Source organism: Anarhichas minor, unplaced genomic scaffold, assembly GCF_050575085.1.
Source record: "Anarhichas minor isolate MPS153535 unplaced genomic scaffold, ASM5057508v1 ptg000012l, whole genome shotgun sequence".
Taxonomy (NCBI): Eukaryota; Metazoa; Chordata; class Actinopteri; order Perciformes; family Anarhichadidae; genus Anarhichas; species Anarhichas minor.
Genome location: NW_027466458.1, coordinates 1,447,617 through 1,473,910, shown reverse-complemented (window position 1 = coordinate 1,473,910; position 26,294 = coordinate 1,447,617). Strand labels below are relative to the sequence as shown.

General features: G+C 43.2%; 3 protein-coding genes across 5 annotated transcripts in view; 2 read left to right on the top strand and 1 right to left on the bottom strand.

Annotated features, from left to right (window-relative positions):
• The window catches only part of mb (myoglobin), a 28,181-nt gene extending 13,712 nt beyond the window's left edge, over positions 1–14,469 (bottom strand). Inside the window, exons 1-2 of the mRNA XM_076090130.1 lie at positions 14,357–14,469; positions 12,251–12,356 (exon numbers count right to left, since the gene is read on the bottom strand). The gene's annotated coding sequence lies outside the window, so the exon portion shown is untranslated. The remainder of the gene's footprint in view (positions 1–12,250; positions 12,357–14,356) is intronic.
• LOC142948240 (serine hydrolase-like protein) lies at positions 1,538–6,309 on the top strand. The gene is made up of 12 exons (XM_076090128.1): positions 1,538–1,757; positions 2,061–2,207; positions 3,098–3,211; positions 3,385–3,426; positions 3,525–3,544; positions 3,657–3,731; positions 4,867–4,973; positions 5,060–5,139; positions 5,222–5,256; positions 5,379–5,455; positions 5,649–5,736; positions 5,850–6,309. The coding sequence occupies exons 1-12, from the start codon at positions 1,553–1,555 to the stop codon at positions 5,979–5,981; spliced, it is 1,122 nt and encodes a 373-aa protein (XP_075946243.1). The 5' UTR covers positions 1,538–1,552; the 3' UTR covers positions 5,982–6,309.
• Positions 14,470–14,536: 67 nt separating the features above from the next.
• On the top strand, positions 14,537–25,264 carry septin3 (septin 3). 3 transcript variants are annotated; one of them, XM_076090126.1, is made up of 11 exons: positions 14,538–14,707; positions 15,461–15,756; positions 17,075–17,470; positions 17,612–17,740; positions 18,845–18,926; positions 19,116–19,253; positions 19,720–19,837; positions 21,129–21,224; positions 21,388–21,484; positions 21,600–21,651; positions 22,864–25,264. In XM_076090126.1, exons 3-11 carry the CDS (start codon positions 17,077–17,079, stop codon positions 22,991–22,993), a joined length of 1,236 nt encoding a protein of 411 aa, XP_075946241.1. In that variant the 5' UTR covers positions 14,538–14,707; positions 15,461–15,756; positions 17,075–17,076; the 3' UTR covers positions 22,994–25,264. The 3 variants fall into 3 exon arrangements, with proteins under 3 accessions (XP_075946242.1, XP_075946241.1, XP_075946240.1); XM_076090127.1 differs by lacking the exon at positions 15,461–15,756 and having other exon boundaries at positions 14,537–14,707; XM_076090125.1 differs by having other exon boundaries at positions 14,538–15,756.
• Positions 25,265–26,294: the final 1,030 nt, after the last annotated feature.

The window sequence follows — 26,294 nt, the reverse complement described above, 5'->3', positions numbered from 1 at the left end:
GTTGCACAGTTTCTCTGAAGTGTGTGTGCGTGTGCGTGTGCGCGTGTCCTCGTCCTCGTGTTAAAATCAGTGAGCTGTGGAAAGAGTACCCGTGAGTGCCACGGTGGGAGCAGAGGATGAATCTGGACTCGACAAGTATTTGTTTGCAGCTTGTCTTCAGTAATACAGCTTTTAATCTATTTTAAAGATGGCTTTTATTTTTGAAGGATTATCTGGTGGATATCCACGAAACTGCAATCTTTGGCATTATTTTAAAGAGTAACTGCACATTTGAATGTGTTTTTTAAAAGTGATAAACTAAATCATATGACTGTGCTGTGATGAAACAATCACCAGTGCTGGTGTTAATAACAGTTATTACCAAATGTACATTTCCGGCATTTCATGTTTGAAAATGGCTAAAAAAAACACCTGCCACTGTTTTAAATCAGCCCTAATCTTGCAAGACTAATTCTGACAAACTGCGTTCCAAATGGCATACTTTTAGAACGTAATGCAGCTGCCCTTAGAAAGTGCTACTGATGCATGCCATGTGCGTTTGATTGGTACTGCTTCCTCATAATATGGCACCTTGAACTTTGACCCTCTTATATATCCTCTGATATATAAACCATGCTGGATTGGGACATACATCTTTTTCTGGCATACTAAATAGTATGATAACATTGGAACGCTCAGATAATCCATGAGACTGATCTACGTCATGAAATAGAATAACGTCCTCCAATCAGACCCCCTCCTCACCTCTCCCCACAGCGTGAGGGGGAGGGACCGGGCCACTGGTGTAAATATTTACCGAAAAATGTTATTGCTGCGCAGTTTGCTTTTTTCTCTCAAATGTCAAAATGTTCGCATTCTCTTGATGCAGTTGTTTGACAGTTGTTAAAGGGCTGCAGACAGTTATTGAAATCCGATATGTAAAATACATAATTGGATCACAGAAGAACTTTTGAGGGGAGGGAAAACAATGCTGTCGTTGAGAAGAATTGTTTTGTATCTGTAGCTATTTTGTAGCAATTTCACTTTCGACATGAAAAAAAACCCACATTAAATTATGAAGGGGCGCCGTAGTGTCTTGATTCACCTGTGGAATTTAAACAACCCGTTTTCTCTGTACATTAGTATCGAATACTGACCGTTAAAACAAAGTATCACATAGATACTTCATGTGGTTAATATATCTCCATTGACTTGACAGAGTTAAAATCATAAGGGATCATATGTGAATAAAGTGCAGCATTGAAGCAGGAACTTTCCTACTTTGTGTACAGAATATATAGTCAAACCATTTTGGATTGAGGCTTTTAGAAGTTCTTGGTTGATGGTTTGGTTCAGCAAGTCCCGTTGACTACTGGTTTATGTTTAGCCTACTAGACTAACTAGAGGATGGATGTCACACACTAAATAAATCAAAACGTGCATCTTCTGGCTGCCTGAATGAATGATCGCAGGTCTAATGCATTTGATAACAGTAAAAACCTCCTGATTCAAAATTATTGGTTAATACAATGACAGAGATACTGTTTCTAAAAGTCCATTGGTAGTTTGGAAGATGGCTCTTTCATTGGGGAAAATATCAACTGAGCAGCAGGCGCTGCCTGAAAAACCGAACCGAGGGAAATCCAAACACAACTCGAACAAGGAAGTTACTTTGGACCGGGGGCGGGACGTGTTCAGGGCTTCCGGTTCATGTGGGGAAATGCGAGCACTGCTGCAAACTTTACACGGCGCAACTTCTACTGCAATGGCTGAAGAAGGTAACAAAGTCAGACTATGCATACGTATACATATATGTCACGTGACAACCGTTAACAAGCATAGCTATGCACTTGCTGACTAAAGTTGTGTGTCTTTAGCATCCAAACAGCACCTTTCTTTTTGCTCATATAGGCCTTTAATGATGCTATTCATTTATGTTTTCACTTATCTGTCAGATATTTGTGTATGGGCTGCAGACTTTAGTGTGAGGGGGAGGGACCGGGCCACTGGTGATTGTCTGATATACAATAATAATAACAATAGTCGTGTTGATGTTAAGCTGCACTGTGTATTGTGTCCAGTGTGTTCGGATCTCTCCGTACCGGTCCCATGGGGACACATCAGAGGAAGAGTCTGGGGTCCTGATCACGGTCGTCCCGTGCTGTGCCTGCACGGCTGGGCTGACAACTGTGGTGCATTCAACACTCTCATTCCCCTTCTACCCAAAGGTAAACTATGGCTCGTGGGTAAAGGGTGACCGTTGTTTTTATTTTGTGCGGTCTGTAATTGTCTAATAATTTTCCTGGACTTTTCCTGGAGAGAGCTTCGCAATTTAATTAGGCCCATCTTTGGGGTCGAATGGAGTTATTTGGATAAATTTTCTTTTTTAAGTTAAGTTATTTTTTTTAAATCAGTTTCTCATGGAAAGTTGTCCCAGTAATTAAGTTAACATACACATAAATGCCATTCTGTTGTGACATTCACAACAGCTAGCCTAACGGTAATTCAACGGTTACAGAATGCTACGTTAGCCACACGTTAGCTCCAGACAGGGTGGCTAACTCGGTTAGCAGTAAACTGATGATAGAAGAACTAAATTCTACTAAATTATTTAATAGACAGTCACAAAAACGTCTGTAATAAAAAGGAGTGCGTACAAACAACAGCTTTTGAGGAGATAGAAAAAGTCCCTAAATATTTAGTTGGACGAAGACCTAACAAAATGGTGGCCGTAACAATGCCATTTAAACTGATATGAAACTGTGCTAGCAGCTGCTCAGTCTGTGCAGATCAGGTCAGCTGTACATGCACATATACAGTTCAGCATTAATGGATATTAAAGTTTCCAATGATTCATTTCCTTTAACTCCGAGCTGAAGTGGAGCTGTTGGTTCGCAACATAAACTCAACTGAGCTCGCTAACCTCTCAGAACTTTAGCTCTGTAATTCCCTTTAATCAGTAGGCTGCCAAGTTAGTGATCTCTTTCCAGGAAGCTTCCTTGGAATTATAAATTCTAACGTTAAAAAATTGTAATGTATGTGTTTGGGATTTGGTGTCAATTCCCCTGAGTTTGTTGCGTGAATATTTCACACATCTCCTCTCTGTACTTCCTCTCAGAGTGCAGATACGTGGCGCTGGATCTGTCGGGTCACGGTCTGTCATCTCATCGTCCTCCTGGAGATTTCTACTCCTATCCTGCATACGTGGCGGATATACGCAGAGTCGCTGATGGTGTGTGTGTGTGAACTCATAATGTTGTGCAATAGTATTGTCCCAAACGTCAGTATAAGTTTAATCCATAAAAGTAAACCCCAGAAGGACTTATGGCAACTAAAAAAACTACCACGGTGTTCTGTGACGAGATACCGAACCTGGTTGATGATCTGTGAAATTAACTCCCGCAGCTCTGCAGCTGAGGAAATTCTCCATCATAAGCCACAGTATGGGTGAGTGCAGCGTAACGGCATAATTTATCTTAATCTGTGTTGCTGTGCTACAAAATCATAGAAAGTGCAAATCACGTGCAGCTTCTTTTTATTCACAGGTGCTGAAATCGCTGCATTGGTGAGCGTCATTGTCTTGTCTATTTCCTCACTAAATATACAGAGACTGTTTTGCTGTGGTTTTTTTTTTTGCACGTGGTATCATCATATGGTTCAAATTGTGTCTTCCACAGTTCAGTGCGCTGTACCCCGAGATGGTGGACGCTCTCGTGCTTCTGGACTCTTACGCATTCCTACCTACAGATTCAGTACGAATCATTCTGACTCCCCGGGTTACACTCTCTGTGAAGCTTTAGTGGTTTGTGTGGTTAAATGCACGACCGGGACGACCTGATCAGACACCAAGCAAAAGAAAAGTTGTCATATGTATCATATTATACTCTGTAAAAAAAATGAAAAAAAACCTTTGTAAATTTCCCAAAGTTAAAAGGAAAGACATTTTGAGGGGGATATAGTGAATCCTCTATTTCAGTCATTTTCACTTAATTTCTATTCATTTATGTAGCGACATATCGTAACAAACACTTTCATATAGAGCAGCTTAGAGTGGCAAGAAATAATAATAATAATAATTGGCCAGAATTGGGTTGAAAGAGAGAGACAGCAACAACAATAATATCCTAACAGCTATAATAATAAAAAAAAGTATTGATTAAAAGTAATAGTAGCGGTGAAAATGATAATAATTATAGAAATATGCCTACTAATAATATGGGTATAATAAAATGATAACAGCAGTAAGAGAAGCAGCAGCAGCAGTAGTAGTAAAATAAATATGACTAATTATAATAGCAGCAGGAGGTATCATGGGAAGTCCCTTGGAGTCGAGGTCTATAGCAACATAACTAGGGGCTGGTCCAAGGCAAACCTGAGCCAGCCCTGACTATAACCGTTACCAAAGGGGAAAGTCTGAAGCCTACTCCTAAATGTGGTGAGTGTGTCTGCCTCCCAGACTGAAACCGGGAGCTGGTTTAACAGGAGAGGAGCTTGGTAGCTGAATTCTCTGGCTCCCATAATTTACTTCTTTATTTATTTATTTTGTTGGCTGTCAATAGTTCATTTAAGTTTTGGCTCTAAAGAGTCCCAAAATCAGGCCATTTGATGCCCACCATTTGTATTTTATTGATTGCAGAATGCAAAACTCCCTCCAGGTCGTTTTTCATTGTGCTTCAATTATCTTTATTTCCATCCTTACTTTTTATTCATATACCCTTATGTCATATCATATAAAAAAAAGAGCATCGTTGTACTTTCCACTCGATATTATTGAATTGGGCTTCAATTATCGTCATTTTCAACCTTTACTATCTGTCCTATCATATACAAAAGGGGCTCTGCTGTACTTTCCACTCCTTTCAGTAGCTCCTGTCTCTTTAATTGCAGAAAGAACTTTCCAAAGTGATGAGGAAGGGGATGGATGAGATCCTTCAGTTTGAAAACAAGACAGAAGACAAGAAAAGAGTTTACACTTATGAGAAGGCAGTTGAGAGGTATAATTTACAAACATTTATTTCATATTTCTAAGGACTTTGTCTCTACAGTCAGCTGATGGCTAAAGTGTTTTTGTTTCTTTCAGGCTGTCGGCTGCAAACCCGACTCTGACTGAACAGTCGGTGCACATCCTTTTAGAGCGAGGGTTAGTTCAAGTTGAAGGAGGTGCGTATTTTAACTCTCCTCCTCCTCTCGGAGAGGAATAATCTCACTTTGCTTTTCGGCTGAACGTGTTTCTCTTCTGCAGGATTTGCGTTCTCCAGAGACCTGCGAGTTAATTTCGTGAGTCACCTCTCAGACCCTCCCCCACGTTCACCACCTCCTCTCTGTTAACTTGTGTCTTTACACCAGCGGTTTAGCATTCAGCTTTGCACAGTTCATGTGTTTTGATTCTATGTTTTCAGAAAAACATATGGCGCATCAGTTCGGAGCAGAGTCTGGAGATGCAGTCGAGGGTTCAAGCCTCTGTTCTGCTTGTTCTGTAAGATATTGATCACCACTCTGAAATGGATCATTGTGTTATGTTATGAATAGCAGACAGAGACATTTATAACAGCTGACTGACGTACAGTAGCTAATGTCTTGAGCAGAAACAGATGTGAAAATCATTACCTGTCACTGATGTGTGTTTTTTTTCAAGTCTCAAATTGTATGTTTAAAATATCTTTCTCCAGGGCAGAAAAAGGCATCAATAGAATATGTTTCCATCCAACTCAAAGGAAATTCATCTCAACACTTCTCCATGGCCTACAGGACCAAAACGTGAGTTCACAACTTGGGACAGAATAACAAAAATTTGAAGCGTTTTTGTTTTTGGTGGTTATTGATTCTGTATGTCTACACTTAAAATCCCTCTCTGTTTCTGTTGGTTTCAGTACACGGTGGTGACGGTACCAGGTGATCACCACGTTCATCTGAATGAGCCTGAAGTCGTCGCTCCGATTGTGTCCGACTTCCTGCGGAACAAAGTGTTGTCCCAGTCAAACTACGGACGGCACAAGTTATAAGCTGCAAACATAATCGCACTGGCACATTTAAGTTAAATTGCACTGTATAGATGCTGAGGGGATCAGCCGTAAGTGTACTTTTATCTCACAACTTTGTTGACAAACCAGAACGGGGGGTGCGACAGACACGCTTCTGCACGTACATAGCACCTTCAGCCTTCACTGTAAGCCAATGGGCTATCAATGAGCTGTCACCTCATTCCAAGATGCACTAAGAAGTAAAACAAAGTCACTGCTGAAATGTTAACCCTTTTTTTTTTTTTTTTTTTTCAAGGGTTTCAAAAATGCACATTTAAAATAAAACAATTTAAAAAACATTTAAAGAAAATATGAAGCCTGTGGGTCATTATTGAATTCTCCTATGAAGAGAGTCAACAAGCAATGCTGCCCTTCTTTTTCTTTTTCAAGTTCTTAATGATCACAAATTGTGGATTTACGGTGGATTAAATGGCAGACTATTTCTTATCCATGTACAGTAGTTTAGGACAGAGACAGGCTAGCTGTTTGCCCGTTTCCACTCTTTATGCTAAGCTAAGCTAACTGGCTGTAGCTTCATATTTGCGCCACCAGCTGAGGAGTGGTGTCAATTTTCTCGTCTAACTCTTGCAAGAAAACAAGTGTATTTCCCAATTTCCATTTCATTAACTTTTCTATTCAATGTGACACACTTCCAAAGGTGTGACATACTGCCAAGATAAGTCTCGTAAACAACCTCAGCCCTTAAACCCTTCTGAGAAACACCCTCCAGTTAATTCTCAGTTGACAGTTTCCAGGTTCTTTGTGTGAGACTCTTTTCAATCTGGCTTCAGGCTTTATCACATCACTGGCTGTAAATTGCTTTGGACATTGCACCGACCACACCCCAGTGTGATCTCTCTGAGGCCTTTGATACAGTTAATCCCTATTTACTTCTGTACAGATGATCTCATATTGGATTAGATTCTTTTGTTGATGGTTTCATAATAGATAGTTTGTAAAAGTTGCTGATGTTAAAAAAACAGGTCAGTAGTTACAGTAAAGCCAAAGCTAGAAGATATGTTGTGCACATTAACGGTAAAAATAGTTTTCCTCTCACAGAGGCGAATGTGGGTTCAGAAAATGTGGACGACCTGATACGTCTGTGGGTCCCCCATCTTTCTCTGACAATCTGGCCACCAAGCGTAGGTTCCATGACATTATACTGTCAACGATTCAAGATTCATTATTACCTCCGCCAGGAAGACCATTCGACTGGTCGAGTGAGTGAGTGTGCATCTCTGTGTCTGTCCACGGCTAATCTCACATTCTGCTGCAGCAAGCTGCATAATATTTTGGGTGGCCAATTATGGCTGCATGCTCAAGAACGTCTCATAGTTGAAGTGACTCACATTTTATTTCCGGTTTTATACGGCCAGCTGACTCCTCACTCCCTACTATAAACCGGCCCCGGTATATAGGCCGCTAGTCATAATACAGCTGAATGCATCGCTGATCCCCAGCCGCTACTCTGCACCCACAGTGAGCGGTTTAACAGTTTGCGGTGTGTTTGGCTAACTGCTAACGGTAGTACCAGCACAGACACTGTTGGTTCCTCTCGGCTGCTGCTCTGAGGCTCACATTTATTGTTTTGGATGGTGTGTTTAGCTAACAGCTAACGGAACTACCAGTGCACACACACTGCTGTACCTCATTGTCACTCAGCCACTGCTAAGAGGACAGCTTGGTGAGTTTAATTCAGTTTTTAGCAAGATTGCATGGCGTTTCTTATGCAACAACTTCAAGTCCATTGCCTGCATACGTCACACCTTGTTTTTGAGTTTGAATGAAGTGTGTTTTACGACGTGTTAGTCTCTTGACGGGGAGTTAGCCAGTTGTGGATTGTATTCATTCAATCACGCAGTACAACAGCTTTTTGCAGACACACCTTGTGGAGATCTGCACTCAACTGACCGCACTTTTCTAATTCATAGAAAGTTATAAAATCATGTGAAATGCTTTCACTATGAGGTTCCAAAAAGCAATAGTAAATATAAAAAGACAGAATTTAAACAAATTAAATATAAGAGCAAAATAAACGAAGCAATGAAAAATATCCATTAAAGAAAAAACAATTGAGACATTGCATTCAAGGTGATTGTACTTATGCACAGATGTTGGATTGCACTTTAATCAAGCCACAGAAACCATCATTGTGAAATCTCTCATCTCTCTCCAATCAGTCATTTCCTTAATTCTGATATTATAACAATACAATAAACAATACGATGGATTCAGTGTAAAACTACTGAATCCCTCATTGATGAAATTGCTGCTGACTAACTAAAAATACCAAACATTTGCAAACTTTACACGTACAGCCAGAAGTACTAATAATTAACTGGGTTTAGTTGTAATCATTTCATAGTGATGACTGCATTTGTTTGCGATGCCCTCTAGTTTGTCTGCTTCTTGAAACAAAATGGTAACTTGTTTGTTCATATGATACATTTCTTTTCTCTTTTTATAGTTTATATTTTTTCAAATGTTTGATATGTCGTTGAGTGCCTGTCTGCATCTCGATAACGACTGGTGGACAGTAAAGGCTGCAAAGTAAAAATCATCAAAACCAATTCCAGCAATAAATAAATAAGACAAGACTCCCTTATGCTATCCCTCATAACGTGTAATAAATATATGTTCAATGTAGATCTGATTCAAATCAGCTTGTGACGGAATGTGACTTTTATGCATAACTTGTGCGTTCAGCTTGTCATCATTTTCATTTGAAGCAGATCTGTTTGACTCGGCTGCTTTTTGTGAATCTGACTCTTGTGCGGAACAAGCTGAAAATGGCAGTCATTAAAAAAGAGATGACATCCTCTGACAACTTTTCATTATGTAGGCCCCATCCTCTCTGTGTTCAGCTTCGGCCTTGGGAGCCAGCAAGACAAAAAAAAGATATAATTTTTTTCCCCACTTTTACTCAGGGGAGTGACTCCATAAAACACTGCAGCTGCCGTCAGTCAGAGCAGATATATAGAGGTGCCGCTCTTACAAAACTGCCCCCCTCCCCCCTCCTTTCTCTCAATGTCACATAAACTGTGATGGCCTTGCAGTTAAATGGACTGGAATTGATTTTACGCAGGCGGCGAGCATCCAGGCATCTGAAGGGGCCCCTCTCCTCCTCAACCCCCCCCCCCCCTCCCCCTCCAAAAAAATTATTATGGTTATATAACTTTCCCTCCCACTCCTCTCCATCCTCTCCGCCAGCAGCAGGGGGTGTTGTCATGGCAACCCCACCCTTCCTCTTTTTTTTTTTTAACGTCAGAGCCAGGAGCTCAGAAGGATGAAGCTTCTGCTGCTTCATGCAGCTTCTGTGCCACTCAGAGGAGCACATGCAACAGTCGGAGCTGCGGCACTGGAAAACCGATCTGGTGTTTTGATTGGGACTCGCGGCCCCTGCTGCACATCACAGATCACCTGAGACCAGGACACCCAACGGATTCAGCAGCGTCCGCAGGTAAGCATGCGGTGGCTTTTTTCCCTCTTTTTTTACACTGCTGGGCTCTATTTTTAGAGTGCAACACCTGTCTGTGTTTTTTTCCAATTCACAAGCGTTGCTGTGAGCTGATTGTGATTGTCTTGGATCCCCAGTGCCTGTGATTGTATTGAGGAAGGCTTTTTTTAAGAAATGGCTGAAAATAATGGGATGCTGCAGTCTGTCACGCGGGATATGTCACCCTGAAGGATCACTTTTTTTTTTAAACTCTCCTCTCTTTCCTTTCCTTTCTCCGTCATGTCCCCTCCTCCTCCTCCACCCTTCCCCATCCCTTCCCCTCTGTTCCGACAGCAGCGATGTCGTGGCTCTTCCTGGACTGGTTCGTCCCCCTCTACCTGCTGGTGTCCGTGTTGGTGCTCGCGGGCTTCGGAGCGTGCCTCTACTTCCTCGAGCCCGGGCTGCAGGACGCCCACAAGTGGAGCAGCAAAACGGTGCGGCATCACCCGCTGGTGGCCAGTGTGAACTGCAGAGACGACGATAGCAATGCCCTGATATGATGGAGAGGGTGAGGCGGAGCGGGGCGGGGGGGGGGGGGGGGCATCTGGACAGGAGTGCTGATGGGAGCCAACAAGAAGGAGAAGAAAAATGGAAGAGGAAGGGAGGGGGGGGGGGGGGGATTGCCCAGTCCCACGATTCCAGCTTTTCTCTGATCTCTAACTTTAGGTTACGATGAGGGAAAAGTGAAGCTCAGAGGGGGGGGGGGGGGGGACATGTTGCCCCTTTAGACATGTGATGATGTAAATTTCACCCTCATCTTACTTGTGCCAACTTTTACATACGTTTTTGTAATCTGACAATCGCTTTGCATACATCACAAAGTTTACTCATATTGTGCATTTAATCAGTGAAGTGAACGACATGAGTGCGTCGAGTTGGTCGACAGTTGGGGGGGAGGGTTTTTAATCCCCCCTCTCTCGCTCTCTTCCTCTCTCTCTCTCTCTCTCTCTCCCTCTCTCCCTCACTCTCTCTCTCTCTCTCTCTCTCTCTCTCTCTCCCCCACTCTCTCTCTCTCTCTCTCTCTCTCTCCCTCTCTCTCTCTCCCTCACTCTCTCTTTCTCTCTCTCTCTCTCTCTCCCCCACTCTCTCTCCCTCTCTCTCTCTCTCTCTCTCTCTCTCTCTCTCTCTCTCTCTCTCTCTCTCTGCGGTGATGTCAGCACAGGCTGAGAAGCATTGTGGATTGTTAGTGCCAAAATGCCAAAAAATGGTGTTCGGAGTGACTTTATTCAAGGTACCAAGATCGACCAAGATTACAGAAAACAAGTATTTGGTAATGCTCGACGGTGTATATTTGTGTTTGTTTCCATTGTTTTTACTTGACAGCATGGTGAGGAAACTGTGGGTGTGTAACGGCCCTCTTTTAATGATCATATATGCTTCCTTCCTTGATACAAAATAAAACTGTTCAATCCTCAACTCTTTGGATTTACTCTCCGCATGTTGTTACGAAGTTCATCATACCTGAGATTTATGCAAGTATATCTACTCAAGTACTGTGCTCAAGTACAATTTGAAGTTTCTTGTACTGTACTTGATTACTTATATACTTTATAGCTCTACTCCACTCATCTGAACACTGTAGTTAGTTTTCAAATTAAGAATTTACCCCCAAAAAAACCACAAAATACAAAAACCTTTACCAAAAAAGTTGCTGGAGACATTTCCCCTTTAAATTTGTATTTTTAAAATAACCGTTTGAGGCGCCGAAGAGGTAAAAGTGTCCAGTATCTCACAAATTAGCAGAAAGGAAAATTAAAAAAATACAGATTTGTGTGGCAGAATTTTGTTTTTATTCTTCGGTTCCCCATTAATCATCTCACCACTGCTCAGATGAATCTTGTGACCCTTTGGAGGGGGGGGGCCCGACCCCTATAGGTTGAGATAAACTACATATCGTCAGACAGAATCCTACAAACAAGACCACATTCAGACTCCACAGACGTCGGCCCATGAACCAAACGAAAACAGAGACCAGCGTGGGAGTGAAACAGTGCACCCTCAGTGTGGAGGAATGGAGAGAATGGCACTTCAGAGCCCACCACTTCCAGCTGCTGAGTTCCCCGTCTCGCACTCCGTGACTTCGTTACTCACTCAGTGTGTCCACAGCAGAGACATTGCTTTTCAGACAGCAGGTTGGTGTCCGCTTTCCTCTATTGTGACTTTAGCATTTGTCATTGCAAAGATTTGTTATGTCATGTGGTTTCAGACCGCAGTGTTTCAAAGTACATTCATTTAAGTGCTGTACTTAAAAACAATTTTCAGGTACTTATACTTTATTTGAGTATTTCCATTTCATGTTACTTCATAGTTCTACTCCGTTACATTTCAGAGGCAAATATTGTACTTTTTACTCCAATTCACAATTGCTCGTTACTTTGCACTCATAAAATATGATGCACTGCTGGTTTTAACTACCCAACTTTATATAAAGTAGATAAAGTTGCCTCTACCGCAACCAGCTACAGCGGTAAAATACCAGCTACACATGAATGCATTAGTATTAATAATCTCATAATATTGAATATGGTGATGTAACCCTAACAGCGGCTGTTTTGCTGTGTAATGCAGATATTTCTATGCTTTAACTCAAGTGAGATTTTGAAAGCAGCTCTAACTTGTAATGGAGTACTTCTACATTGTGGTATTGTTACTTTTTTTTACATAAATAAAGGATCTGAATGCTGACTTTCCTCCATGTCACCACTCCCATCTATTGAATCAGTCTTTTCTTTTCATCTCTTCCTGCACAACTTACAACAGAATGAGTGTTTCTGACCGCCTGGCACCTTCGATCCCTCAAGTATCAGCATCCTCCAGACGTCCATCAGTCGGCTTGTCTCCTCCTCTGTCCCTATCGTCTCCTGTCATCAAAAAGAAAGCCATCAAAATCCCATCATTTGACGAGAAAGGGCTCATCTATGAAAAACACAACACAATACAAAACGCTGACAGGTAAACCAAGCTTGTATTCTATTCTCAGGTTTATGTAATATAGTAAATATTGTGCTGAATTTATTTTATGGTTTATACTTTTTTTTCCTCCCTCTTATGGCTTCAGATCTTTTGTCCCAATTTGTCCCTCCAAGACATCCATTCAGCCCACTTGGAGTAAATCAAGTCTGTGTTCAAGGGGAAACCACGGAGAAAGAGCCTCAACGCTCCCAAGAACCAAACCCAAAACACACAGCTCTCCGGCTCTCTCCGCAAAGCCCAGCATCTCTGTTTGTCCCGCTCCAAAGACAAATTCCTCTCCCACTCTAAAACCACCGAAGCCAAGGGATTCTCTCCGTGTCCCCGCCTCACAGTTCAGCGATCCTCCTCCATCGCTGCACCAGCCGAAGCCGAGCGTGTCTCCGACTCTGACCGTCCCAACACCCAGACTGAGTCCATCTCCGACTTCCCAAGGGATGAGTCTGGATAGCCGAGGAGGCAAGCAGCCTTCTCCTGTCGCTAAAGAAAGACAAGCCAGATCGATTGCCATATCGAACGCTAAAGTTGAGCCTGAGTCCGTCAAACAGAGGTCTTCACATGAGGCAAAGCGTGACATTCTTGACCAAGAAGCTTTCTTGGACTTTACTCATCCCGCGTTGAGGAGAGCTTGTCCCACGTCTCGACACCAAACTTATTCTGAGTTCCAGAGACAAGCAGCCACGTCTCAGAACTCCTGCTTATCGCAAGTTGGTTTAAGTGAAAAAGAAAATATTGCAAGAGATAAACTAAAGCCTCCGCCTGGGGAAATAAACATAACTTCAATCCCTAAACCCATGTCAAACATCAAACAGCAGCAGGAATTTCTGCCAAGTGGAGCGACAGGTACACAAACATCCCTCTCAGAGTGTGAGGGGATTAGGTTTGCTCATGTTGCTCAGAGGGAGTCGGCGTTTGATATACCGGCTACTCGGTCGAGTCTGAGCCTTCACAGGAAGCGTATAGACTCCCCTCAGAGGAGGAATCTCACCTCCAGTGATCACCCATATGAACTAATGTATTCTGAGAGAAGTGCAGCTTCACCAACGACTCCCAAAATGTCTTTTTCCGCCGAGCTATCCGTGAATCAGTCACCCAATGTCGAGAGCAGGAGAAGACGTTTTGACCTCAACGATCACACAAAAGTGGACGAGAAATTTCCGTCTAATCTCAGGAGACCTAAAGAAGAAAACAACATAAGGACGATTACGGGGAATCCATCCAAACTCTCTCAACAAACCAGTGCGTCTCAAGACGCAAAGTCTCCTCAGAAACACAGATTCTGGTCGAAGACCCCGGTCCCAGTGAGTCAGTCCGACTGTGTTTCAAAGGATTACAGCCGCCAGTCAAGAAACATCGATTGTGAAATGGAGTCTCCTCCGTGTGCGGACAGATTAAATCGATCTAGAACATGCCTGTTGGCCCCTCGGACACAGGAGGGCTCCCAACCTGCTTCTGTTGAGTACGCCACGTCAAAAACGACCCTTTCAAAACCTGATGTTATCTCACACAAGCATCAGTCCGATCACACACAAAACATTAGCCACAAAGAGGTGACCTTCAGTGACACGTTGCTGAATCAAACAGATCTTTTTGCACCATCTGATCATCACGGTGCGCCCACAAAGCTACCAGAATACCCCCCAGAGGAATACTGTCCATTCAACACAAACAGTTTTGGCGTCAGTTCAAAGGGGGTCTTTGGCCGGCCATCGCAGCCGTGGCACAGAGTGAGCCAGAGACCAGAAGAGACAACAACAGCAGCTTCCCCTCCGCTACGTCAACCCAATTACCCTCCAGCAGACAGAGCATTGATCATGGAGGATCCAGAGGACCCCTATTACGTCACCATGTATTACCCTGGATCAGTGTACGTGGGTGAGTACAGACTTACCAAAACCATGCACTTGACTTTAACTGAAGAAAGCCAAGAAATCCCTCAAAGCACACATGACAGACAGGGACTCTCTCATCGCTTGTGGTTTAATCTTTGAAGAGTTCGATAATTTTCTGTCTAACGGGGTGGTCAAAGACGATAGCAGGGGGATTTAAGACGTCAGTCCTTATCAGTAGAGTAACAGACGTGCTGAGGAGAGACACGACAACGTTAGTTAGCACTCTGTCAAAGTGACTATTCCAGGAGGACATGCCAATACAGCCCTCCGCAGAGACTAACAGACACAACAAAAACATGCAGAAAAAAAGAGAAAAGAGGGACGACAGGAGCGCAAGGAAGAGATAAAGTGTGAGTAGCGAGGCACAGCTTGTCTTCCTGTAACACTTTGAAGAACCATTTTACTAAACAATATCACAGAAAACACTTAATGAGGTGTAACTGCTACTGGTAGAAGTTACGTTATAGCCCTGATAGAGGTTTTAAAAACACTACTATAATTATGAATCTGTACGTCTAGCTGCCACGGGTTGCATACTGTATGTTCATCAGTTCTGTGAGGGCCAAATGGTTTCATTTGGAGGCCCTGCAAGGTAAAAACTGTCCAGGATTTGTTTCACAAAACAAACCCAGCTCTGAGTCCGCTTACCAGCTCCTCTCTCCTGGAGCCTCAACTGTATGACACATTCTTCATCGGTGGATAGAGTTTGATGAGTTGCCATGGAGATGGATCTGTTGGTATGCAAACTTCAAAGCTGCACTATGAAAAATCAAAAGATTTCTGGAGAAAAAGTTAAAAAAACTAAACTCAACTTTGTGTAGCAGAGGGAACCATTGTTGTGATATATTTCAGTTATTTAACAGTTTGAAATGTTAAAACACAAAACATGATCAGTTTAGAAAAAAAAAGGTCAACTCACAGCAAAACAATGTAGATAAATAATTATTATAAAATAGCACTACAGGTAAGAGGGAACTATTTATTTTTGATTTTGGGGTGTACTACCCCTTTAAGTAAATGATCTGAATACTTTTTTCAATACCGTATTTCACCATATCATTTTGTCTAATTATAATGCAATCCAAAATGTTCCCTAAAAATAGTCCGCATCACTGTCAGGAGACAGTGTACCAAAAAATATGTCCCTCTGAGGTGAATGTCTACTGCGCGTGCGCGCTGCATCTCCCCACTCCCTCTCCTCTTGTCGCCACGGTAACGGAAGAGGGGGGGCTCACGGCCGGAGGGAAGGCGAGGAGAGGTACCCGGACTAGTCACATGACCGCCGCTCCTCTCGTTACCTCTCTGTTTGGATGCACGTCGTTTGTTCTCGGACCGAGAGCGACAACTGATCAGCCGGTCACCTGAGAGCAGATTCCGCGGGTCAACTGAACGGGAGTAGGTGAGTGTGACGCACGCGCTACATCAAACGTCGGAGCAGCTCGAGCCCACCGTTAGCTAGCGGCTAACGCGGAGCGTCCGCTAGCTGTTAACGTGATTATCCAGCATGACTGCCTGCAGAGAGACAATGGGGGTCGACAGGCTGTGATGGAGCTAACCTCGTGTGTTGTATTAAAACACATACAAAGGGGTTCCGCTGAAATACGGAGCCACGGTGCGCGTGGCCCTTCACGTTAATTAAGCTCCGCCACCCAGAACAAGAATAACGGGCTTTTTTTTTCAGTGAGGAAGCAGGTCGTAGCTTTCATGTCGGCAGCTACTGTCCGTTTCAGTCGTCAAGTGCGATTTGCCTGCAATGTAATGCTGACATAATTTTGTAAATCTGGTTTATCTGTGACTGCGTATGGGGATCAAAGTGTGTGATGGATCAAAGTGACAGCCACTGCCTCAGTGACCCGCATCATCCGGGTCATCTGGATCTGGCATTGCGGACGCACGGATTTAAAGCATGGCAGCGGGCTGATCCATATGTACACCCTGAGGTGGTCCACCTCATGCCTGTTACCGTCACCATCTGCCCCCACTGTTTGCGTCACTTGAATGATCCGTTCACAGAAACATGGCGGCGTCGAGCCACGCAAATGCTGTGATGTGATGCTGAAACTGATACAATAGTGGTGAATGTAGTTAATGTGGTGTTCACCAGGGCTGCTACTGACGACGAGGTTCGTCATCAATGAACTTAATTACTGTTTCCTTCGTTAGTCAAAATGCCATTGTAACGACCTCAAATGCATTGTTTTGGTGCAGTTATTCAGTTTACTGTCACAGTAGACTAAGGAAACGGGGAAAAAAAATCTAATTTGAGAAGCTGAGAGTTTTGGCATTTTCCTCTTAAATAGAAAATGACTCAAAATGATTAGTCAACTGTCAAAGCACTTGTTGATACATTTTCTGTCCATCGACTAATTGTTGCAGTAATAAAAAGGGAAAATTAAGGGAGACCTAAACTGTGACACTGATGATGTCACTGTTTCAACTTCAAACACATCTTTTGCATTTCTGTACTGCAATTTCTTGTTATTAGCCAACATATACACTGATACCAATATATTCTGCACGAAGCTATTATTGGCTGATAAAATATTAATTTGGGTGAACTAACCCTTTAAGACGACCGTAACCCATTTCTTCAGAGTAGAACAAGTCACAGGGAGGCGGGGCCTCGGCCTGCTCCACTGGCCTACTTACTCATGTGGAAGTATTTTCTGCTGATGAAAACCCATGTTTTATACCTTCCTCTCCTTTTTCTTCTGCAGACATGTCAGACGTAATTCCTCCAGAGGTGAGACCCAAACCAGCCGTCCCCGCCAAGCCCCCGAATGTGGGGGCTCCTTCCCCCTCCAGCCCCTTCCCGCCCCAGGGCCCGGGCATCGGAGGAGGAGGAGGCATCGGCGGCGCTTCAGCTCTGCCTCCCAGTGCCATTCCAGTCCCCATCGGGAGTCACGTTGCCAGCCACGCTGTGGGTCATAACGTCGGTCATGGCGTGGGCCACGTTGGGGGTCTCCCTGCAGCACACAACGGAGGTCATGCAGGCTCCCACAGGTCCGGCGGTGGATCCACTTTGCTGGGGTACATCGGCATCGACACCATCATTGAGCAGATGAGGAAGAAGACCATGAAGGCGGGCTTTGACTTCAACATCATGGTTGTCGGTGAGTCACAGAGTATCAGTGTCTGATCTCTCTGGTCTCTGATTCTGAGATGAAGAATCTCTTTTTCTTTAATCTTACCTCTTCTTCGACCTTGTTCACCCCCCCCCCCCCCCCCCCCCCCCCCCTCCCCCCTTGTCTCAGGTAACAGCGGCCTCGGAAAGTCAACTTTGGTGACCACCCTGTTCAAGTCCCAGGTGAGCAGGAGGAGTGCAGGGTGGGCCCGCGACGAGAAGATCCCCAAAACGGTCGAGATCAAAGCCGTGTCTCACGGTGAGTGAAGCAGCGAGAGCTTCCGTTCTTTCTCTACAGACATTTACAGCGGCGTAAATGAACGATCTTTGACCGCGTTCCTAAAAGTCCCACATGGCCTGCTTCAGTCTATCGGTGCATTAATTTCAGCTGAGCTACAAATACTGCAGGTACTTTGTGTGAGAGGCTTCGATGGTTTGTTTACTGTGACCGTTCATAACTGGTGGTCCCCTCAAAATGACTCAGAATAGAATGTGGAATAATTATATTAAAAACAGAGTTGGAGGAGGGTTGTGCATTCTTCTGTCTGTTTGCAACATGTCTATAAATTGATAAATGGATTGGCTTGAAATGAAGCTAAATATGATCTCATTTGAAGCCTAAAAAGTTTGCTTCCAAAACGCCAGACGGTCTCTGAACTGAAAGAGCGGTGTTTCCGTGGTAACAGTGAGCGACCCCTGCTGACACGACTGAACGTGGCTCAATCTGTGGTTCGCTAACAATGTCGCGGATCGAGGAATCCGACTTGTTTTCCCTCATTATTGGGTTCCTCTCCTAAAACATCCACGTTGTGATCTTCCTCCACGGTGCACAACGCTATCCGCTGGAGATAAGGCGAGCTGAGCAGCAAGGATCCGCCGCCATTTTTGGGTTTGAAAGGAAGCCTAATTAGTCAGAATACACAGCTGAGAACCTCCAATGTAAAGCCACCGTGTGTAACATTTATGAATATCTCCCCCCCCTGTGTTAGCATCAAACCAGTCACTAGCAGACAGCTCTGCATGCTGTTTATGAAATCGGTGCTGTGCACGTTATGGCGTCGACCGATCTCTACGGTGATGATTTAACAGTGGGGATGTGTCAAACCCTCGGACGGAGCTCTGTGGTCGCTAAAGTTGTTACGCGTCGCCCGCGGCTGACAGTGAGCCGACATCATTACGCTCTTCCCAGAGAGACACAGCAGACGCGTTAAGAAATATCTCAACCGGATCATTTTTTTTTACTTAGTTTGCTGCCATTTCTCTGTCGAATACAGACCGGCTGCGTAGACGCGGTAGTGTTTCCACATACAAAGCAACAGCTGTGGTTTATGTTGCTCGTTTCTTTGTGTGTTATTTTTTACAGTCCTCGAGGAGGGCGGTGTGAAGATGAAGCTGACAGTCATCGACACCCCGGGCTTTGGAGACCAAATCAATAACGACAACTGGTGGGTTTCCCCCCCCCCCCTCCTGTATTCTAAAAAAGACTCATAAATGTCATCATTACTGCCTTATCTCACCGAGACCAACTGTCCACTCGTCACCACACAAAATGCGACGATGCGTCTAGTTCCCCCCCGAAGCTACGTTAAAAAACGCTCCCACTCTCGTAAAAGTCTTCTTCTTCTCCTCCACAGCTGGGAGCCCATTTTCAAGTACATCAACGAGCAGTACGAGAAGTTCCTGAAAGAGGAGGTCAACATCACCAGGAAGAAGCGCATCCCCGACACCAGGGTGCACTGCTGTATATATTTCATCACCCCGACTGGACACTCGTGAGTTCATCTTTGTCAGAACGAAAGATTTCTTCCAGACATTTCGTTTCAGATCGGCACAGCCTTAAATCGAGTAGGGGCTACTTTATATTGCACACAGCGCTCTCTCCTCTGAACACCTCACAATGAGCTGCTGCTGACAGCTGTGAAATGGCTCTCTAATGGATGAACGGATTCAGCCTTACGTGTATTACAGCCATCCTTCTTAGCTGTTGTAATTGAGACCGGCAGGATGTTTTGTGTGCAGGCAGATAAGAACTGGGACACAACCTTTGTCCACAGATAGACTAGGTCAAGGTATTCAGACGTACGGAACATGACAAATACAATCCCTGTGCCTCTCTCTGCTATTTGTTATCCTGAGTCCTTTTTTACTGTCCAGTCTTCTGGGACAATCACAGCCCCATAATCTACTGACTGACTCGCCCTCTCTCTTTTCTGTCCTCTGCCCGTCTGTCTGTCCCAGTCTGCGGCCGCTCGACATCGAGTTCATGAAGCGCTTGAGTCACTCGGTCAACATTATTCCCGTCATAGCGAAGTCAGACACGATGACCATTGAGGAGAGACTGGAGTTCAAACAGCGGGTGAGTCTGAACTGATAAATCTCCCAGACCTACAGTTCAGCCCATATTAGCTTATTTCTGACACTATTCATTTATATCAATGTCAATGCCTATAAGTAATACTGACGATATGCTTGAGTTATCTTCCATTTTATTGTTTGTCCTCTACAAAATGTATTTTTCAACTCCAAGATGTCCTGCGCAATATGTATTTTGGTATTTAAAGCTGCTCTAGTTAATATTTTCACATTAATAATGGATTAAATAACTGTAAATGTGTAATGTGAAAAGTGAAGCTCAAAGTTACAACTATAGACTGTATATAAAGATGATATGACATCTCCCCAAAAGTGAAGCTAAAACATCTTGATCGCACCTCTGGGATATTCTGGCTTCATTTTTGTACATTGAGAGAAAGTGGAGACCAAGCAGCCAATAACGAAGTGCATTCTCTCTAATGGCCAGCAGGGGGCGACTCCTTTGGTTGTTAAAAGAAGTCAGATTGTATAGAAGTCTTTGAGAAAATGACTCTACTTCTCACTTGATTTATTCCCTCAGTAAACATGAGTTTATGGTCTTAATCTCTAGTTTCAAGTCTTCTTCAATACAGCATGATGTTCATTTAGTAAATTATGGTCCATTTAGAGTGAAATAGACCATAAAGCAGAGTATGCTTTAGGGCGGGGCTACTGTTTTCGTCTCACAGCTTTGACCCTTTCATAGTGTGTTTGTCTGAATAATGTCTTATTCAGCTTTCAGTTGTACTTAGCTCCACCTTCTCGTGTCACTTCTGTTTGTAAAAAAACAAGATGGCGACGGCCAAAATGTCAAAGTCGAGGCTTAAAAGCAGCAGTCCACACACCGATGGGTGATGTCACGGTGACTACGTCCACTTCTTCTACACAGTCTGTGGTGGAGACGCCTACGTAGCATTTAGCATCTTTTAACTCGTTGTTTTGGTATGACTTCCCGCAGTTTTTTGGTTTAGTTACACCGCTCTCACAGCAGGGAGCACTACCTCATCAGAACCAAACCAGCCGGTGAACATAGTGGGGCATTTAGCAGCTGAAGAGCCAGATAACAAATGAAAGCTAGTGTTGTTTTCTGTCTACTGGATGTGTAAATACGCAGCTGTGTATCAGATTTATAAGGGGATAATTTGTCAATGTTGTTTTTATTGCTTGTTTTTGCTGCCCCCATGTGGCCAACAAAAATATAATGCAGGTCATTTAAGGGATCCAAATATGGATTGGACTATTTCTAAATACCCTCTCCAGAATGTTGGGTACACTGGCTTTGGTTTGTGTTGTAGGTAAGGAAGGAGCTGGAGAAGAGCGGGATTGAGTTTTACCCACAGAAAGAGTTCGATGAGGACATGGAGGACAAGAGCGACAATGACAAGATCAGAGTAAGTGGTTTTGCTCTTTCTTTGTATGCATTGAGTCTTTCCCTGCTTCCCCTCCAAACATAATGTCAGGGCACTGGGGCATGCTGTGTATTTGTTACATCTCATGAACCTTGTGCGGCTCTTGTCGGCGCACTGAGCCGTGTTAAAATGTCTCTGTCCATAGGAGGCGATGCCCTTTGCTGTGGTGGGCAGCGACAAAGAATATCAAGTGAATGGCAAACGAGTTCTGGGGAGGAAGACGGCGTGGGGCATTGTAGAAGGTGAGTCATATGGCCTATCTTAATAGGTATGAGTTTTTAATAGTAAATAGAGCTAATATTGATGGTGTCAGGTAATGGACAAGATATGACATTTGATATTCTGTTTTCTTTGCAGTTGAAAATCCAAACCATTGTGAGTTTGCTCTGCTGAGAGACTTCCTGATCAGGTAAAATAGCCTTTTAAATGTTAAATGTACTGACTTGAAGGCTTAAAGGTGTAAGACCAGTCTGTGTAAGACCAGTCTGTGTAAGATCATTAAATCCAAAGTGGAAGAAACGAGAAAACGTATTTTTTCGTTTCGTACTACTTTGCCGAGATGAGAGCAGGTGGTAGCTCCCGGAGACGGACCTTCACTTTAGCAAGTTTGATTCAGCCAGCGCAAACCCCACCCCCGGGAGTCACAGCGGGCTCATGGAGCGCTGGATCTAACCTGTGTATTGGCAGCAACAGACCGTTTGCTGGCGGAGACCCGGGGCAGTCCCCCCCGGGATCAGAACCCTGGCACTGGGGTTTGCGCCGGATACATTTGTGTTACTAGCTAAAGGCTAACTGAAGGTTGCATTTTGCATATTCTTGCAATGCTGTTTTTTTTTATAACTTATTACTGTAAATGTAGATTGTATGGGCCCAGTTAGAGGTGAAATGCTGCCCCCTGTTTGTTTGGAGCATGTGGCCAGGTATACATATCACTTTTAAGGAGCAATAAGAGACGCCATATTGGGTAACTTTTTCTGCGCCACAAAATTGTAACAACTAGATCGCGGGTAAAAATAATAGGGCTGCAGCTAGTGATTATTTTAATTATGGAATAATCTGCTGATTATCTTCTTGATTTATTAAATAAACGTTCGGTATGTAAAATGTCAGGAAATGGTGAAAAATCTGAACTTTCCAGAGCTCAAGGTGATGTCTTCAAATTGAACATTATATAATATATTGATATATCACAGAAAGCAAATATTCACATTTGAGAGGCTGGAACCAGGATTAGTTTGGGCTTTTTCTGCTGAAAAAAATGGCTAATGAATCAATTACCAAAATAGTTGCTGATTACTTTTCTGATGATCAACTAATCCATTCATCAACTCATACTATTTGGCGTGACACATTAATGTTGCGAGAATAAGCACAATAAGCACATATTAAGCATTTTGAATCGTATATATTCTGTAAAATTTAAAATGTAACTCTGTGGCAAATCCCATTGGTTCAGATTGCTCCCTGGGTCCAGTCCTGCAGTGGGCAGGGTTCTAAAACACATTAAAACAAAAAACATTAGAATCACAAAAACTTAATAATTCTGATACTTCCTTGTCAAATAGATGCATACATAACTCACAGCATGTCCCCTCTCTGCTCCTGTGCCTCTCTTTCTCAGGTCTCACCTCCAGGATCTGAAGGAGGTCACTCACAACATTCACTATGAAACCTATCGTGCCAAGAGACTGAACGAGAACGGCGGTCTCCACCCAATATCCTCCAATGACACCCAAGAAAGCAACTTGTAGTCAGCTCAGTTAGCGTGAGAATAAGGAATCTACAGAATCTACAGAATATTGTTATCGTTGTCACCACGGCATCGATGCATGCTCGGAAAACATTTGAATCTGTAAAAATCGGTGTCATTTTAACGTGATTTTTTCTTTTCCTATCCCTAACTCCACCCATCGTCTTCTACACTTTGGTCCCCACAAACACATCAAACCCCCTCTGGTTCATTTTCAAAGTCGTTCCGATGAATGTTTGGAAAGAAAAATCCCAAACAGATAACTTAGTGCCATTATAAAAATTAACAAGTTATCATTTATCATCAAACGGTTAGTGTAGGATTAGAAAGTGCCAGATTTGTATGTGTATAAGAGGCAAATCTTTAAGTTTTAGTGTTTAGTGAAGCAACTGAAAATATTAGAATCATAATTCCTGTGCAGCCCGAGACAGCTACAAATTGCTTCTTTAAAATTTTCAGCAGCAACAGTTCATTGGAGGATAGAATCCCCGTGGCTTTACTGCTGTGCCGTCTTCTTTTATGCCCACCCTCACCAAGAAAACAAAGGAAACGTTCCCCGTTTATGTTTGATTTTTCCATTTAAAAATAGTTTGCGTGCACAGACCTGCATACTAAAATGAGAGAAAGCTGCAAACATCCTTCACATATGAAATGCAACTGTGTGTGTGTGTGTGTGTGTGTGTGTGTGTGTGTGTGTGTGTGTGTGTGTGTGTGTGTGTGTGTGTGTGTGTGTAAGTAAAGAATCCACAGGGTGCATGACTGTGCATACTGCGGATTCTGTGAGTCCACGATTCACCGTAACAGTGCACACAAAGTAAACACCTCCTGGTGATGCAGCTCAGCATGCTTCGTTACACCACAGTAGGTATAGAGGAAAGAAATGGGCATTAATGCTTGTGCTCACTCGCATTAGCTGCATCTTCTCCTTCAATGACCCTGGAGGGTAATTATCAAACAGATCAGTGGTTTTCATAAATATTACATGTTTTTTGTCTGATTGACTTTGTGGCCAATTTTAACAACTAAATGGACAACATGCCCCCAATGTTAATGCTAATCTAAAAGCCTGCAGCATGTAAGTTAAAGAAAAAACACTACCCTTTGCTCATTGTTTGTTGTTTTTTTGCGAGGTAGATTTTACACATTTTTCTCGTCACCGGCCACTCAGGAAAATAATATTTTCTTACCCAAAAGAAATCCCACCAATGACATGATACAGGTGGACAGAAAACTTTGAAATTGTTTGATGTCTTGTGCAAAGTTTTTTTTTTTTTTTTTAACAATACAGAACTTGACGTGGTGACCAGTATTTGTGTTGATGCCATTTTTATGATTAAATTCATATTGTTCACCACTGGGGGGCAGCACTCTGCCGCGTATAAGCAGTGACTCAGTCAGCACTTGGAACAGCTCCATGTCCTCAGACATTCCGACCGCTCAGAGTTTTAGGTACGTTTTTACACAGACCAGTGTTATTTCCTGATGGAAGTTTACAGAGTGTGGATCCTCCACTGCTGTCAGTGATAACTTATATATCTCTCCAGATCAGGTCTACAAGAAACTTTAATTCTATTACCCCAGTGGTATGCACTCAAAGTGTTGGTGCAATTATTCCAAATCAATTTGATTTACAAAGTTGTAATCATGTTTACCGAGTTTTCTTCAGGAACTCAACAGTTGTACTGCTCTGCCGTGCAGGTGACTGCAGTAGAGCACAAATATGCCAAAACTACAAGTAATTCAATCTTTCGCTATCCATCAATCCTTTTTGTTTTAAGTTGAGTCATCATTTTATACAATCATACACGTCTGTGCGATTTTGATATGAAATGTGTCGTCTGCAACAAATTGCTAATAGTTGTCTGTGATTTTAGTGCAGTCAAAGGTTTCAAGGAGACATTTGAAACAGTGTTTGTGTGTGCATGCTTGTGTCCGTACTGCCTGGTTGCTTACAGCCAATCAGTTCACACATCACTGCAACTTCAACTGATCAAATACTTCTGAATGTGTGATGTGTACATTAACTTGCTATTTCATGAGGTCAAATCGCTGCTGTCTTAACTCCTGGAACTAAACTGACAGCCCGCTATCCACATATCACTCATCCCTTTGAACTGGTAGAACTTCACAATGTACATTTATTTGATAACCACTTTTGCTGTGTCAAGTTGCTGTGACGCATTGAGGAATCATTTTCAGTGTTATATTGAGTTATACATTAATGTCTTATTACTGTAATTTATTCTTTATTTAATAAAAGCACATTCCCATGTTTGTTTTGAAAGAGCTGTTTTTATTAATGTCTCAACAATGAATACACGATTTACATTATGAATATTTATATCATACCCTCAAAAGTGCCCAAATTAATATTTGGTGTATTTTTATTGCCTCCGCCAGGAGAATCTTGCAGTCGCTCACATTAGTGCGTGGGTCTGTGAGTGACTGTTCACCTCAGTGTCCGTCCACGACTAATCTGGTATGCTACTGCAGCTACCTGCATAATAATTTGAGTGCCCAGTTATGGCTGCATGCCCAAGGCCCTCTTGTGGTTGCAGTGACTTCTTATAACAGCTTTTATAGCATGTTTTATACCGCCATTGATTCTCACTCACTCACTGCTCTTAACCAGCCACTAGGGGCCGCTAGTGATAAACCAGCTGAGTGCGTCACCGACCCCCCAGCCCTTACTCTGCGCCCGGAGGCACAGTGGGGGTGACACAGGTGGCTCACCTTAATTAAGTCTTTTGGACGGTGTGTTTGGCTAACAGCTAACAGAACTACCAGTACACACACTGCTGAGTATACCACCACCTCTCAGACGCTACTCTGCAGAGACACAGTGGAGGGGAAACAGTTTGCTCACTTTTTATTGTTTTGTACAGTGTCTGGCTAACAGCTTACAGCTAACGGAAAAACCAGTACACGGACTGCTGACTACATCGCCGCCACTCAGTCGCTGCTACGCTGGCAGATCGCCTGATGAGTTTTTGGCAAGATTGTATGACGTGTCTTATACGATGACAACGAGCAGATTGCCTGCATACGCCGCCGCTTGTTTTTGAGTTAGAATTTTTTTGTCCGGCTCCTTATGGACCATTAGTGTTTAGACAGGGGGTTAGCCAATTGTGGGTTATATTCATTTAAATACACAATACAGCAGGAGCTGTCGCGGACAAACCTGGCAGAGATCTGCACACTACTGAGTGCACTTTTATAGTTATTACTGTTATCAGTAGTAGTAGTGGTATAAGTAGTATTAGTAGCTGTTGTTGTTATAGGAAACCTCGTCTTTATATATT

What these genes read in the sequence shown, in the direction of transcription:
- LOC142948240 (XM_076090128.1), top strand. Translation starts at nt 1,553, where the DNA reads ATGGCTCTTTCATTGGGGAAAATATCAACTGAGCAGCAGGCGCTGCCT. An exon ending in CATCATAAGCCACAGTATGG is followed by an intron (nt 3,427 to 3,524) that starts GTGAGTGCAGCG and finishes TTTTATTCACAG; the next exon opens with GTGCTGAAATCGCTGCATTG. An exon ending in GAGACCTGCGAGTTAATTTC is followed by an intron (nt 5,257 to 5,378) that starts GTGAGTCACCTC and finishes CTATGTTTTCAG; the next exon opens with AAAAACATATGGCGCATCAG.
- septin3 (XM_076090127.1), top strand. Translation starts at nt 17,077, where the DNA reads ATGTCAGACGTAATTCCTCCAGAGGTGAGACCCAAACCAGCCGTCCCC. An exon ending in GACTGGAGTTCAAACAGCGG is followed by an intron (nt 19,838 to 21,128) that starts GTGAGTCTGAAC and finishes TTTGTGTTGTAG; the next exon opens with GTAAGGAAGGAGCTGGAGAA. An exon ending in CTGAGAGACTTCCTGATCAG is followed by an intron (nt 21,652 to 22,863) that starts GTAAAATAGCCT and finishes TCTCTTTCTCAG; the next exon opens with GTCTCACCTCCAGGATCTGA.